The sequence below is a fragment of the Labeo rohita genome, unplaced genomic scaffold, assembly GCF_022985175.1.
Source record: "Labeo rohita strain BAU-BD-2019 unplaced genomic scaffold, IGBB_LRoh.1.0 scaffold_515, whole genome shotgun sequence".
Lineage (NCBI taxonomy): Eukaryota > Metazoa > Chordata > Actinopteri > Cypriniformes > Cyprinidae > Labeo > Labeo rohita.
In genome coordinates, this window is record NW_026129436.1 from 10279 (window position 1) to 25125 (window position 14847).

The following is a 14847-nucleotide window of genomic DNA, read 5'->3' on the forward strand; positions in this document are numbered from 1 at the left end:
ATGCGAATGTCTGTTATTGCTGACGATATTTTTTCCCACAACGCGATTCCTTTTGTGTTTTGGCCAATGTGAACTACCATAGACACTCTTGAAACGCACATTTTTTATATGTTTCCCTCCCGGCAAAGAAATAAGAAATAACAGTAATAAAATCAAGTGTCAGATCACGTAAACTGTTAGGACTGGCTACTGTAATATCAGCATCAGGTAAGATTACTCTTAAGATTATTTTTCCACCTTAGGACCAAAATACCAGGGTGTAATAGACATTCATCTTAAAGATCAACCAATATAGGTTTTCAATGATAGATTTTTAAACAAATTTCATTTTATATATAAAATAAGTTGTACAATACACAGTTACTGTGTATTAACCAGTTACTTCACTGCAAATCTCTTGTATCTTTGTCTGCTTTTATTTTTAACAGATTTACCCACATCTAACATGACTGTGACACCACAGACTGTATTCACTGGAGAGACAGTCAATCTGACATGTGTGATTGAGTCTTACAGTAACTGGAGATATGAGTGGTATAAAGGCAACACAAACAGCAGTGTAATGTTACAAACGTCTGATCATTACACTGTAAACAGAGACACTCTCACTATCAGAGGAGTGAATGAGTCTGATCAGGATCAGTACTGGTGTAGAGGACAGAGAGATGAAAGACCATCATCATCACAGGAGAGTAAACAAATGTATCTGTCTGTTCATGGTGAGTAAATTCTGTGATAAATAGGGATGCACCGATCCGACTTTTTCAGTCCCGATACTGATGCCTGGGATTTGTATATCTGTCGATACCCGATACCGATCCGATACCATTGTTAAATTCATGGATAGCGGAAGCGGGGGGGGGTAACTTTTGAGGTCTGGTACAAATTATGACATACATAGGCTATAGACCCATATGGATTATTCATTAAAAGTTCGCGATCTCGATTCAAACACACACAATCTTATTGCTATGATTATGACTTCGCCATGTCTATAAAACATTTGAAATCGCAATCACATCTTATACTACTGTTTCATCTATTGAAATAGCTCAGTTTTAATGACAAAGTGATTATATTTCGTTTCATTTAGAAAAACATTTGGAGCATTTTTGTTAATTAAATATAGGCTAAGTTTTTGTTTTTTAAAGTAATGACCAAGTGGTCAGCGAAAGACTGATCCGACACATTGATCAAACACGCACAGTCTGCTTGATCAATTTTGCCTTCTCAAATCACGACTTGCCTAAAATAAGATCTATAGATATAGGGCTAAAAGAGTTCAAATATAAAACAATGTTAGTTTCAACGTTAAACAGATAAACGTGCGCTATTAGACGCGTACCCAATCCTTTTTGCGGAGAGTAGAAGCTAAAGTGGAATTGCAGGAAATGGAGGCGCCAGCGCATTTTTTTTTCAGTGGAAACAATTTAAAATGTTCCGTCATTTTTGCTCGTAAGGGTAAGAGTAATACATCATTCGGAACTGTTAAGGGTCTTTTGTTTGTGTGCACTCACAATGTCAACAAAACGTTGCAAACGGTGCTTTTATTAAATTATTTATTAAATTAAATGAAGAAAACAAACATGATGCGCTTTCTGTTGCCTCAACGCTTCACAAAAATTAACGGAAACTCAGCGAATACATACCTCACAGACATGATACATCCCACTAAACATTGGACGTCGGATAGACGTGCAGATCATGTCTATATTGGGTCCGTCGGTCCATGACCAATTATGGACATCTATTCGATGTCCAAACTAGGTCCACTATTTGGACGTCCAACCATGACCCAACTTGGACGTCATTTTGACGTTCAACATTTGACCTAATCTGTCTTATTTTTTTTGGACGTCATTTGGACATCTATGGCAGTTGTGATATACACATTGGACGTCGGATAGACGTGCAGATCATGTCTATATTGGGTCCGTCGGTCCGACCAATTCTGAACATCTATTCGACGTCCAAACTAGGTCCACTATTTGGACGTCTATCCATTACCCAACTTGGACGTCATTTTGACGTTCAACATTTGATCTGGGTTTTCTTGGACGTCATTTGGACGTCTATGGCAGTTGCAGTAAATGTGTTTCAATCAAAAACTCCATTTGATTGTCTCAGCAGCAGGTGATAAGCATACAAATGTGTAATGCATTTCCAGTTCAAACTGCTGAGCCAAACAAAGGTACAGGAAAATGAATACATGATACAGAAAACATGTCATCCACCCTCTTGAAACATAGGACTACATAGAAGTTGTATAAAAATGACGTGTTAAGTCAAAATTTTATGTTGAAAAGATGTCCACAAACGACCACGTTTGGACCACTTTTGGACTATAAATAGCCCTTACATGGAGGTCCCACCGACGTCAACATTAGACGTGCGGTAGACATCGAAAAAAGACGTCGTCTGGCGTTACAAAACAACCCCATCAATGGACGGAAATTGGACGTCCAAAAATGACATGGAAAAGACGTCAATACGACGTCACATTGCGCAGTGGGATATATCTATAGAAAGCTTAAAATTAGTACTTAACGAAATAAAACTAATACTCTTTCAAAAAAAAAAAAAAAAAAACTCTTCAATATGTAATCTGTAAAGATGCATTTCTCTAAAGGCGCGTCCAGAGAGGAGATGGTGAGTCAGGATTGGCAACTTCATCCTTGGGAAAACACTGGTTTGTTCATAAATAATTAAAATATCTCCTTTCTATTTCCCCCGACACATTCACTGTAATTACGTTTGCCGGAGCTGTGTGGGAAGTTTCAACCCATTGCGTGCGCTTGAACGCGGATCTTCCAGCTGCGCTGATTTGCTGCTGCTGGCGGAGACACTAAACGCTTCCGGAGCTGGTCTCGAAAGTGAAAGCGAAAGTGAAGTCTCGTGTTGTTTCCACCAGCCCAGAAATTTGTTTTCATCACCATAATTGGTGTATGTATAAAATATAAAAATAAGGATAAGCCTAGAACAGGCCCGAAGCCCAGCCATGTCTGAACTATGACCTGAAAAGCCCGGACTTATAACATTTTAGACATTGTATAAATTGACTCATTTCTAAAGTTAAAACATTTTTAACTAATAACTATACTATTAATATTGTTTTTAATATTAAAATGTAGGCTCGCTCCATGCTCCAACTGCATTCCAGCATGCGACACACGTGCTGATGATGTAAGAGCTGCTGCGACGCTGCGACCTATATTTATAAGTCACTGGCTGCGACGGAGGAAGAAAAAAAAAAGAGGAAAAAAAACTGGATCGGCCCGTGGATCTGTTCATTTTTCCGATCCCCGATCCAGCTATTTTTTCAATATCGCGGCCGATATCCGATCCTAATATCGGATCGGTGCACCCCTAGTGATAAACACTCACCTGTTGTTCAACTTTACCAGCCACTACAATGTGACACCTCCAAATAAGGCATATAAGGCTGATTATAAAATGTTCTAGATTATATCATCTTTGTTCAAATTAATGTTATACCCAGCAGGAGCACAGTGGGTAAAATCAGAAGCCTTGAAATATTAGGTTTTTTGAAACATTATCATATGGCTTACGATCAGATCTGCATGTTTATGTTCCCCAATCTCAGCAGCTTCATCGTCTTCTCTTCTGGTCACTGTTGTGGTTGTGTTATTGAGTGTTTTCCTGTTGATCTTCATCTCACTGTTGCTGCTGTGGAGATACAAGAAGAACAAAGGTGTGGAGCAGGAAATAACATTTTATATGATTAATAAAACTGAACAGCAACAAATGGAAGATAGCGTTTATGAATAAATGAGAAGATCTAAATATCAGTTTAAAGAGTCACTGTAATCACTGCAAATACTCTGAAGTGATCATAATGCTCTTTGTTTCTATTATAGATCAGCAGCGTAACGTTAACCAGACATCAGACCCAAATCAATCTGGAGAATTTCAGATGGAAAACTTTCCTCTACAGTCTGGTCAGCCTTACCACAAAATATTTTGAAAAAATAAATAAAAAAAATAAATAAATAAAATTGTATATGTCCATTTAATAATAATCAGTTGGGTTAAATTCAGACCCCAGAATTCTTCAAATTATGTTTTTGAACGACTCCTTTAAGCTTCATACATATTTTTTTTCCATTCTAGACTGCTTTGCTCTTTGCCTTTTATACTCATTTGCTTGTTTGCTCTTCAGCAGATTGTGATCACATTTATGATGCTGTGACGGAAGTGAATAAGAGAGACAAAGGTTGAGTTTTAATCCATCTAAACATATACCATTCAAACCAGCAAATATCATTCATTAATGTTGACATGTTTGTTTTAGATGATCCACAGTCATTTTCAGAGATCGTATATTCAGAGGTCACAGTTCAGAAAAAGATATCTGTCGATAAAGGTGAAAAAAAAACCTTCTTCACTACAATTGGACAACAGAATCATCAGTCTTTAACCAGTGACCTTGATGGTGTATGTTGCATAAAATAAAAATGTTTTTTTAATTATTTTTTTGCAGATGATACCATAGCAGAGTCAAATGAGGTGACATACTCAGAAGTCAGAACAAAAGTAAAGATATGCAAAAGCAAAGGTGTGCATTTTCATTTGGGGGTGTGAATACTTTTAGTATTAACCATCATGCTGCTACAAATCATAATGACTCGTTAAGTTAAGTGGCTTATTGAGGAAATGTAAAAATCTTACATGTTATCATTATTTTATTGTTATTATTTGTGTTCTTCAGGTGCTGATGCTGGAGTTTGTGATGCAGTTTATGCTGAACCTATTAGGAAAAAAGGTAACTAAAAAAATAATTAATAAAATAAATAAAACACTTATTCTGTTACAACTACAATAATTTCATAATAACTGTCAGCAAGCTGATAATTTGTACTCGTTCGTGCAGATAGTGAAATATATTGTTTATTTTACATTGTAAATCTGCTTTAAGTAATTCATCGTGATCTTAAAACTGTAAATCATCAGCAGAATGAACTCAAATCAGAGATGTGCATTATTCACATCACCTGCATAATGCATCATTTTGTATCTGCATTATCTGTTGAAAGGTCCCTTAGTGCAGTGAAGACAACAGACGACAAAAAGAGATTCACAGCAGCAGACACAATAACGCTTACATTGCTTAAGAAATGAATTGAAGTGAACTGCTTTTGCACATGCTTGACTAAAAAACTTTAGAGATACTTATGCATATATGGACTATTATTTGTACACATGCAAGCTAACAAATCAAACTATAATATACAGTAAAACATTTTACAAGTGAGCACTTATGTTAATGAAGTGTGAGATTTATATTTAATAAATAAACATACAAAGTCAAACATTTAAACATTTGTATGTTTTCTTTGCATGAGTTGTTTTTTTTTTTTTTTTTTTTTTTTTTTTTTGATTATGCAGTTGTTATGAACAAGATGAACAACCATTTTTTGGACTATTCACTTGTCTGGCGTTTGTCTGATTCTTCGAATGCCATAAGTAAAAAGCACAGTAACTACATATTATGAGCATGCAAACTTATAACAATTAATATTCTATCAGTGTTTTGACTTGGAGCATTATGAAATCATGGTGTACAGGGCATCACTATTAGTGTAAGATCTCTTTCCTGGGCTGGAAGACATGTTTGTGTCTTCAGTATTCTTTACTTGATATGAGTCTTGCATATCACGCAGATACTGATGAGGAAACTATGAATTAACATTAATGAAGGCCTGTTCGCTTATAGTATGTGAGAATACCTTGGAGTCAGTCATAGTCCAGCAGATTATTTTGCAGTGGCACCTGACTCATATCTTGACGATGTGTTGCTCCCAGGTAGAGAAGATCATCATCTTTCTACAAAGAAGGTCTAGAAGCTATAGAACTAATTCTAACTTCCGACAGGATGCTCTTCTGTTCCGGTCTCCATAGGAACCTATTAAAATAGCTCCCATCTGTTTTTACTGTAGCTAACGTCGGTAGCTTCGTGTCATCTACACACTCATTAAACTTTCAGGAGCGAGACACTTACAAATGGCGGTCATTGCGACATTGCAGAGTGATGGCGCTGTGGAGCCATGTGCTTTTTAAAAACATTTTAATCGGTTTAACAGTAGATTATGAACTCGGAATATAAACTCATTTGACTCGGATCACTGGTGACCGGAAATGCAAAGCATCCTTCAGGTTAAAAGGCAGGCGTGACTTCCGCGTTCAGGAAAAATGTCTATAGAATTGTGTTTAAGCAGACTTTGAAACTGAAATTCTTAAAATAAGATGCATGATAAACAAAACAAACATACCAGAAGAACATCATCAGCTCCGATGTGTTGTAAAGTGATGGTACACTCATTCAGAACATAGAAAGATTACGCAAGATACAGAAATGAATTATTTATATTATTAAAGTATATACAAGCATGTATGTTCAGAGAAGTTCTGGAACTGGAACACAAGAAAAAAAAAAAATAGAAATAGAATAGAAAATAAGTACTTTGTAGTGCTAAATATGCTTTACAGTGTATGGAAGCAAATACATATTTTCTGAGAATATTTTTATTAACTTTAAATATAATGAAGTATCTGAGTGTAAAGAGGAGTATGTGGGAAAACCCTGGAGTTTTCCATTTGTTTGTGATTTAGTGGATAAGAATTAACAATAAGAATGTACTTGAAAGAAATGTACTTAATTTGCATTACTTTGCATTAAAAAAACACTTTCTAACTAGGCTACTTCATATATAAAATTTGTTCAATAATTAAATACTTTGATTTAATAGTTTTAGCTGAATTTAATGCTTGTTCTGTCTTATTTTAAATAATTTCAAGTAATCTTGTGTGTGTGTGTGCATGCACCAAAAGCTCACCTGGTGAATAATATTCATATATTGTGACTGTAGCAGGTTGTAGCAGACCCACATTAAGTGTCTTGTGCATTGGGAAAGCAATTTTTTCTCTCTCTTTATTAGAAACCTGTTGAGACATAAAAAACAAATACATAAAAAGCAAATTCACCTTATGAAATATCATGTTGCACACTGTAAACTGCAGTCGTGTCCTGTTTATATTTAGACTTTTACGTTGTTTCCTGTGTCTCATTAGTTAGTTTGTAGTTCTTTTAGCTCCCCTTATTACTCCCTGATTGGGTCCAGGTGGGTCTTGTTTGGGGCAGTTGTGGCATAATGGTTAGAGTGTCAGACTTGTAACCTGAAGGTTGTGAGTTTGAGTCTCAGGTCTGACAGAATCTCAATACCATGACTGAGTGAGACCCTTGAGCAAGGCACTGAACCTCCAACTACTCCCTGGGGACCGCAGCATTGGCTGCCCACTACTGTGTGTGTGCACACTTGGATGGGGGAAATGCAGAGCACAAATGCCAAGTATGGGTCACCATGGGTCCTTTCCTTTTTCTTTTCTTTTCTTTTCTTTTCTTAGTCAATTATAGGGTCTCAATCAGTACACGCAGCACACAGTAAAGAGACAAAGCAGCGGTTTGCTTGTCAACATTAGGTGGCACATATGGCTCATGAACAGCATAAAAAAATGTTTTCATCTTGGTCGGGGTCCGTGTGATGCAGAATGCATGACCTGTAAAACTGGCACATATGTATTTGCGACCTAGAAGCCCACATAAGCTCCATAAAACACAAAATTTCAGCTGAATTGGAGACATTGTCAGGTACATTACCTTACTATTTTGTGAGACCAGGTAAAACAGACAACGCTGTTACTGCTGCGGAGGGAGTTTTGGCATTCCACACCACAAGGCATCACAATAGCTACAGATCCATGGACTGCACATCTGCCTTGTTAAAAAACCCTTTCCCTAGCTGATTCCAAGACTGTGCAAAAATGTTCAAGCGCTCATACTAAGACTGAAGCAATTGTAAAGTAAATTAGGCAAAGTTAAAAACGCTCCGAATGAGTCAGCTGATCCGATCGCACAATACATCAAAGAAACACTGGAAAAGAAATGGGAATTCTTCTGAATGTATTGCATTTACAGGTGACAACTGCAGTACAATGTTCAGGGAATCTGGAGTGAAGAAGAGGGAAATAATGTTTTTACAAACTTGAAGTCATTGCAGAACAAGCCTTTAATCGGTGTTGGATGCCCAGCACAAGTCTTGAACAATTGTGTTCATTCCGGGGCAGACAGACTAGATGTCGTTATTGAGAAAATCATCTTCAAAATGTGTCTTTCACATTTACACTGTGCTCACAGCGAATCTGAAGGAGTGCTGTGAATTTGTTGATGTTGAACACAGAAATCTCCTTTCTCACAGAAAGATGCGAAGACTGTCATTATTCCCAGGTATGTCTCCAGCCTTGAAAGCGTTCTTTTTGTCACAGGAAAAAACAACCTCCTTGACAAAAAACTTGTTTGAAGATAAGTTCCGTGAAATTTACCTCTAGGACATGCTCTCACTCATATGTGTGCACACTCATGAGATAGAAGGGAAGAATGCAAGACCAATAACTTCATGTCTGTTAAGGTTAGGGGACTACTGGCACAAAATCACAAGAATGGACTTGGTAAGTGGTGCTCAAGTACAGGGTCTGTACAGTTCATGCCTGGCGTATCTGGAGAAATGGATGACACCCATGGAGGAGTTCTCCTCTTTCATGTGGATGGATCTGAGTGAACCACCTGACTGGAATGAGATAGAAGCCTGTATCAAATACCTGAGAGAAAAGGGTGTGCCAGTGGATGATGCAAAGTGTTTTGATCAGGTCACCAACCTGAAGAAATTCACAGAATCGTGTAACAGTGATGGAGATTTTGAAATATTTTGAAAGGTCCAAAAGCATAGAGCAGGATAGGCAGCGTCGGTCCTGGAGTGCCGCCATCCTGCAGACAGCTAATCAAAGTCTACAGAATTATTAGGGCTACAGCCACGCAAGTTTGATTTTTTTTTTTCTTCAGGGTTGGAGCTAAACTTTGCAGGACATCTGTACCCCAGCACCAACATTGCCTTTCTCTGGCATAAAGTTACTGAAGATTACTGATATATATATATATATATATATATATATATATATATATATATATATTGCAATGCGTGTTTCTTTCTTGGATTTATTTAACAATCTGTAACTAATGCAGTTTGCTGACATACCTTATTTACGTAGAGGATGAGGGATCCTCGCTCTGACAGCACTTCATTATTTTCATATTGCTGAACATATCTGTCCTTCCCTGTAGACAACTGAGTGCAAAAAAAAAAAAAAAACATGACATGACACGATCAAAATGCTTAATTTCTTGTCTGCATATGCATGCTAGATTCATCTTCTATATACAGATGTGAGGCATCACTGTGTCAGTTTATCATCACAATACCGCTTTAAGATCATTTTCATCAACATCAAATCCAGTCGGTAAGCCAATGTCCAGGATAGTCATAGTGGCATTGATTGTATCATTTTTGTAGCTGTGAAAATGGAGATAAAGCGCAGATTTTATTAACAGGTCTTGTAGATTTGCTTCATCTACTCAGTCTGCATTTAAGGCTGTTTTCACACAGATCTTTTGGTGTGAACCTGAGTCTGTTTGACCTGATAATTATTATATTGTAGTAGCACAGAGCTGCTCATCTCAGTCTGTGTCTGAAGGCAGTGAAACCGGAATCGCTGAGTCATTATCAAATCACCGAAGTAAGGAGCCCAGGAAGTCACATGTAGGAGGAAAAAAGATAAATAAATCAATCCATGGTGACAGTTTTGCAATTCGTCCCCTCAGTTAATAAATCATACTCAAAAATTCTTAAACTGTTCCCTCGGCTTAGCAAATAGTGCCCACGCATTTCTAATCCGTGTGCTCAGATTTTGTAAACCGTACCTTCGGGTTTTTGAATCCGTGCCCACAAACTCATAATGGGTAAACCATGTACTTGTTGCCACAGGTTGTATTTCATGTCCGCATGTTGATAACGTTATATCTAGCCCCTGGAATGCAAATTGTACCAGGGGACCCCAGCCAAAAAATGTGTATTTTAACCCATGGAATGTGATTTTTACTGGGGGACCAACGCAATTGGACTAGTTTTCATCCCCACTCTGTACAGGCAGATTCAACCAGGCCACCTGTTTAGGTGCACGATGCATTGTATTGTGTTTATTAAACTTTATTTTTCATAGTATATGAGACCATGATTCACACTCACAAAATAGTCTTCTTTTTAGCATTTATTTTACATTAATCACCAATAGGATAAAACACCACCGCCTAAACGCTAAAAAGACTATTTTGTGAGTGTGAATCTTCATACTTTAACGCACCAAAATAAAATATTAAGAGCTGGTTAAATTGTAAACTTTGTTTTTTCAAAATAGACAATTTCCTGAATTGTCTCTAAAAAAAACAAAAAACAACAAAAAAAAACTGTTTCAAGAGGAGAAGGTAAAAAGCAACGCAAAACCAATAATGTACATGTTATGCTGTCATTCCTGTGCTCTCTACCTGAATGCAGTGTTATAATAGGCATAGTTATTTAATAATAACATTAACAGTGAAGCATGCATCTAACTCTAAGAAGAAAGCCTACGCACGGATTATGAATGTGTGTGTACGGATTCAAAAATTGAAGGTTTACAAAGTCTGAGTGCACAGATTGGAAATTTGTGGGTCTGGTTTATAAATCCATGGGCATGATTTTTTAAACCGAAGGAACAGTTCAAGAATTTGTGAGTACGGTTTATAAACAGAGGGGATGAATTGCAAATCCGTCAGCACGGATTGATTTTTTTATTTCTCCTACAGGTGACTTCCCAGGCTCCGTACTACGGTAACCAGCTGTCACTAGGACTCGTTCATGACACAAACATATTGCCATTGTGGGTGTCACAGTCTTGTCATTGACTTACACTGTAAAAACGGTGCAATGCATAGCAGCACAGGGTGCCAAATGTTTACCATCAAGGAAAAGTGGCTGCCAAATAAAAACTGTAAAATTAAAGTAGAATATCCTAATTTTTCTTAAATGTTTAAAAGACACCGTTATTTTACAGGTATTTTCTGGATTATTATTGTGAAACATTCTCTGTAAAACATAACTCTTTTGCAGTTAAACATTACCTACCATTAGCACATGTGTGAGCTAATGTTTCCGATTCCTCTAGCATCAGATTTTATCTCACAATTTTTGCTAGTGTTGGGTTCGAGTCCACCTAAGTCGAGTCCGAGTCGAGTCCGAGTCTTTTACCAATCGAGTCCGAGACGAGTCCGAGTCCAAAATGGGCCGAGTCGGACTCAAGTCCGAGTCCCAAAGGGCCAAGTCCGAGTCGAGTCCGTCCGAGTCCAAGGAAACACTACTGTCAGTATCTTAACATTGTTTTAATCCAGGGGTGCCCAAACTTGGTCCTGGAGGGAAGTGTCCTACAGATTTTAGCTCCAGCCCCAATTAAACACACCTAAACCAGCTAATCAAGCTTATACTAGGCACACTAGAAACCCCCCCTGGCAGGTGTGTTGAGGCAAGTTGGAGCTAAACCAAGGACCAGGACTGAGTTTGGGCACCCCTGTTTTTAACCTTTACAACTAGAAAAATGCAATGTCAGTTGAAATGTAAGAAAAGCAAACCTCTAGTGGATCTTGCCATTTTGAATTTTGATTTCACAACATTTTAGAAGTGTCCATGCTCTGCTTAGCAAACTTAAAGTCATGTGACAGACGTTATGGGTGATCTATGTAATATGACATATTTTAGAGTGGAACAGGTTTTAGAATGTGATAAATTATAGGGCGGGACTTGACTTTATTCATTGATATAGTAAATGTATAAATTCAAGGGTGGGGGTAAAGGAGTAGGTATCTTGGTGAATGGGACCTTAAGAGCAGAAAATGCACCTCTTTTATTTCTGATTGTGGCTGTGTGTGTTTTGGGTTGTATATGACTTTTTTTTCTTGAATGAAAATGAGGTAGTGAGGGATAAACCTAGTCTTTACAATGGTACACACTGTGAAAAAAGCCTAACCTATACTTTCCATAAGTCACAGCAAACTCACACCTGTTTTATTTTTGAATGCATTTATAGTTACATTAATTACAATAAATTATATAAGGAATAATTGATGATGGGCCATTTAATTATTAAAAAATCATGCACACCCAAGATGGTTTTGGACCCAAAAACTGTTGCTGCAAAGATGTTAGAAAAATTATTTTTCTTTCAAGCTAGAAACTGCCACCATGTTTAAATAATAATAATTTCAATACAGAAAAACCTAATCAACTAATGTAAGTAAAACATTCTCGAGCTCAAGGCAAGTAATCACTCCAAATATTACTTAAAAGCAAAAGTAGTTTTTAAAATAGAATTGTAGGTTTTTTTGTAAGTTTTTTTTTATGTAGGTCTATATAAAGGCTATTACAGAAATAGACTACAGACATTTCATGAAGTAATAAATGTTAAAATAAAACATTGCAAAATCTTCACTGTATACATTAAAGATAATTCTTATTGCAGTTAATAAGTGATTCAGTCAAGAACAGTGAGTGATTTTCTCTTTTTCTTTTGTTGTTTGATTATTGTTTGATGTGGTCGGCTGCTGCAGGTTTACGCTGCTGTCGCTTTAAGATCTGACGCACAAATATTTTGACGCATCAGTGTTTCTCCCAACTGTTCAAGTTTACTTAAGACAAAACCGACTTCATTTATATGAACAGTCTCCAATACGAGCATGTGTGTAGCAATAACAGACCCTATTAGAAGCGAAAGAGACTCTGTATTCGCACACTGACTGAGAGGCGCGTTCTGTGAGCGCGCTTTGAGTGTGCGCGCACTAGTGATGCGCGGATGGCGGTTTATATCCGCGGGTCGGGTAATAAAAAAAATGCATTCTGATAATTTGCGGGTGGGTCGCGGGTGGATGAGATAAATCAATAATGAGGCAAATATTAACTACATTTTCTAAAATATGAACTTGTTCTAAATACTTTTTTTCAGGCAAACGTATTCATTTTTGTGTGTGTGTGTCTGTGTGTTCACCTGTTCGAGAAGTTGTGACAGAAAAAAGACAGATCAAGTTTGAAGAGAGTTACGCCTGTGTTAATACTATTGAGTAGGGTAATATTTAGTGGTGTAGTGCAGTACCTGCGGATATCCATTTTTTAATTCGTAGGCTTTGCGTATACCCACTTCTAAATCCCCTCTGATGCGCATCATTCAGTAGTGTCCTGCATTAGCCAAAATCATGACATGCCTCCATTTCTAATTCAATCGTATGTGAATAAATGCAAATATTCGCTCAAAACACATAGTAAAGACGGTAGGGAATGTGACGCCGGCTTCCTTTGAAATATGTTTGATGATTGCGCCTGGCACGCGCCCGCGCCCGCTCCGTCCGCGCCAGCAACAGATCTGACGAGTAGTAAAATTAACAATTATTATTGATTACTGTTTTGAATCAGCACATTATAACGAAAACAATACCTTAAAAATGAAAAGAATTAGATTTTTATGATCTGAAATTTCTTAAACTGGGTGAACCCCTGTAATCTTTTGTCCAAGGATCCAGTAGGCGTTCAAACACCCAATTGATTTCATCAGAGATTGCGGAGAGTCACGTCCAGATGTCAGTTAACGTTATTCTTTTTAGCGTGGCTTTGGCTTAAAAGCACGAACGATTAAGCTTATATAAGTGTGCAGCGATGTGCAGATCAGAGAATCAATCTGCTGTTAAAAATGAACCATCCATTCATCATATCATCATGCAAAACTAAGAATTAGAATAATTGTAATTAAATAACGACGATCGGGTGCAGGTCTGGTGCGGTTATCTAAATCAGAGAAAAATATAGGTGCGGGTGGGTGGCGGACGGATAATTTGAGCTCATCCGCGCATCTCTAGTGCGCACATAAACCCGTCGGCTTTCAAGTAGCTACTGGACAAGACTTTCGCGATAATGCATCGAGTCATTGACATTTCCGTCAACTGTCTCTGGACTCGGACGGACTCGGGATATTTTCCGAGTCCGAAAGGCTTGAGTCCGAGTCAAGTCCGAGTAAAAATGCATCCGAGTCCGTGACAAGTCCGAGTCGCCTAAAAATTGTACTCGAGACCGGACTCGAGTCCGAGTACGAGTCCGAGTACCCCAACTCTAATTTTTGCTGTAACAAATGTGTTACAATGGTGATATCAAACTTTATTATTTTCAATAAAACATCTGTTAAAATACCTATGTTAACTCTCAATTAACTTTAATCAAGAAGTTTTATATGAAAGCAATAAAGTCAGACTGGTTTGTAATAAGTGATGAAAAAAAAGTTTTTTTGTTGTTGCTGTTTGGCAGCTGTTGTTGCCAGTCATTTTGACTATTTTATCATCTAGTGGTTTTGTTATTGTATTAATTACAGATTATTTTTATAATTTGACATACATTTGAATCTAATTCAAGAAAACAGAAAAATACGAATCAAATCAGGCTTCAACCAAATAAGCAAACCAATTTTAAAAACTGAGCTCATGCCAAAAAGAGCACATGCTGATAAATTACAATGATTTCTTGACAAAAAAAAAAAAAAAAAAAAAACTTATTATAGGACATTGGGTCACATACATGAAATCCATAGTGAAGTCGTAACTTGTAATGGCTCCTAGTTTTGCTAAAGGGAAAGAAATATATTATATACTATATTATTGTTAAAACAACAGGTTGGGTTTTTCACACTTAAAATAGTTAACCCTAGGTCATTCTAAACCCCAGGTAAACAGATTCTGGGTTATGTTGCTTCACATTCACACTGCCAATAATTTACCCAGGGTTAACAATACATCTCTATTTATTCTTAAACATCTAGGTTATGTCTGTAACCCTCATTCCCTGAAGGAGGGAATGGAGACATTATGTCGAGTGA

At 37.2% G+C, this 14847-nt stretch overlaps 2 protein-coding genes across 6 annotated transcripts; one reads left to right on the plus strand and one right to left on the minus strand.

Annotated features, from left to right (window-relative positions):
* The first annotated feature begins 357 nt into the window (after positions 1-357).
* On the plus strand, positions 358-5338 carry LOC127160976 (uncharacterized). 5 transcript variants are annotated; one of them, XM_051103620.1, is made up of 8 exons: positions 358-719; positions 3599-3712; positions 3879-3959; positions 4181-4234; positions 4313-4384; positions 4502-4576; positions 4730-4783; positions 5055-5338. In XM_051103620.1, exons 1-8 carry the CDS (start codon positions 446-448, stop codon positions 5069-5071), a joined length of 741 nt encoding a protein of 246 aa, XP_050959577.1. In that variant the 5' UTR covers positions 358-445; the 3' UTR covers positions 5072-5338. The 5 variants fall into 5 exon arrangements, with proteins under 5 accessions (XP_050959577.1, XP_050959578.1, XP_050959579.1 ...); XM_051103621.1 differs by having other exon boundaries at positions 4184-4234; XM_051103622.1 differs by having other exon boundaries at positions 3605-3712.
* Positions 5339-6415: 1077 nt separating this feature from the next.
* Positions 6416-14589, minus strand: LOC127160979 (complement C3 alpha chain-like). The gene is made up of 5 exons (XM_051103626.1): positions 14550-14589; positions 9332-9422; positions 9108-9197; positions 6855-6960; positions 6416-6432 (listed from the first exon to the last, which is right to left on the minus strand). The coding sequence occupies exons 1-5, from the start codon at positions 14558-14560 to the stop codon at positions 6416-6418; spliced, it is 315 nt and encodes a 104-aa protein (XP_050959583.1). The 5' UTR covers positions 14561-14589.
* Positions 14590-14847: the final 258 nt, after the last annotated feature.

Excerpts from the sequence above, each read along its gene's own strand:
- LOC127160979 (XM_051103626.1), bottom strand. Across the intron at positions 9,198-9,331 it reads ATGAAAATGATCTTAAAGCG|TTGTCTACAGGGAAGGACAG; the intron begins GTATTGTGATGA and ends TTTTGCACTCAG. Across the intron at positions 6,961-9,107 it reads TCATCCTCTACGTAAATAAG|GTTTCTAATAAAGAGAGAGA; the intron begins GTATGTCAGCAA and ends ATGTCTCAACAG.
- LOC127160976 (XM_051103620.1), top strand. The coding sequence starts at position 446 with ATGACTGTGACACCACAGACTGTATTCACTGGAGAGACAGTCAATCTG. Across the intron at positions 720-3,598 it reads AATGTATCTGTCTGTTCATG|TCTCAGCAGCTTCATCGTCT; the intron begins GTGAGTAAATTC and ends TATGTTCCCCAA. Across the intron at positions 4,385-4,501 it reads AAAGATATCTGTCGATAAAG|ATGATACCATAGCAGAGTCA; the intron begins GTGAAAAAAAAA and ends ATTTTTTTGCAG.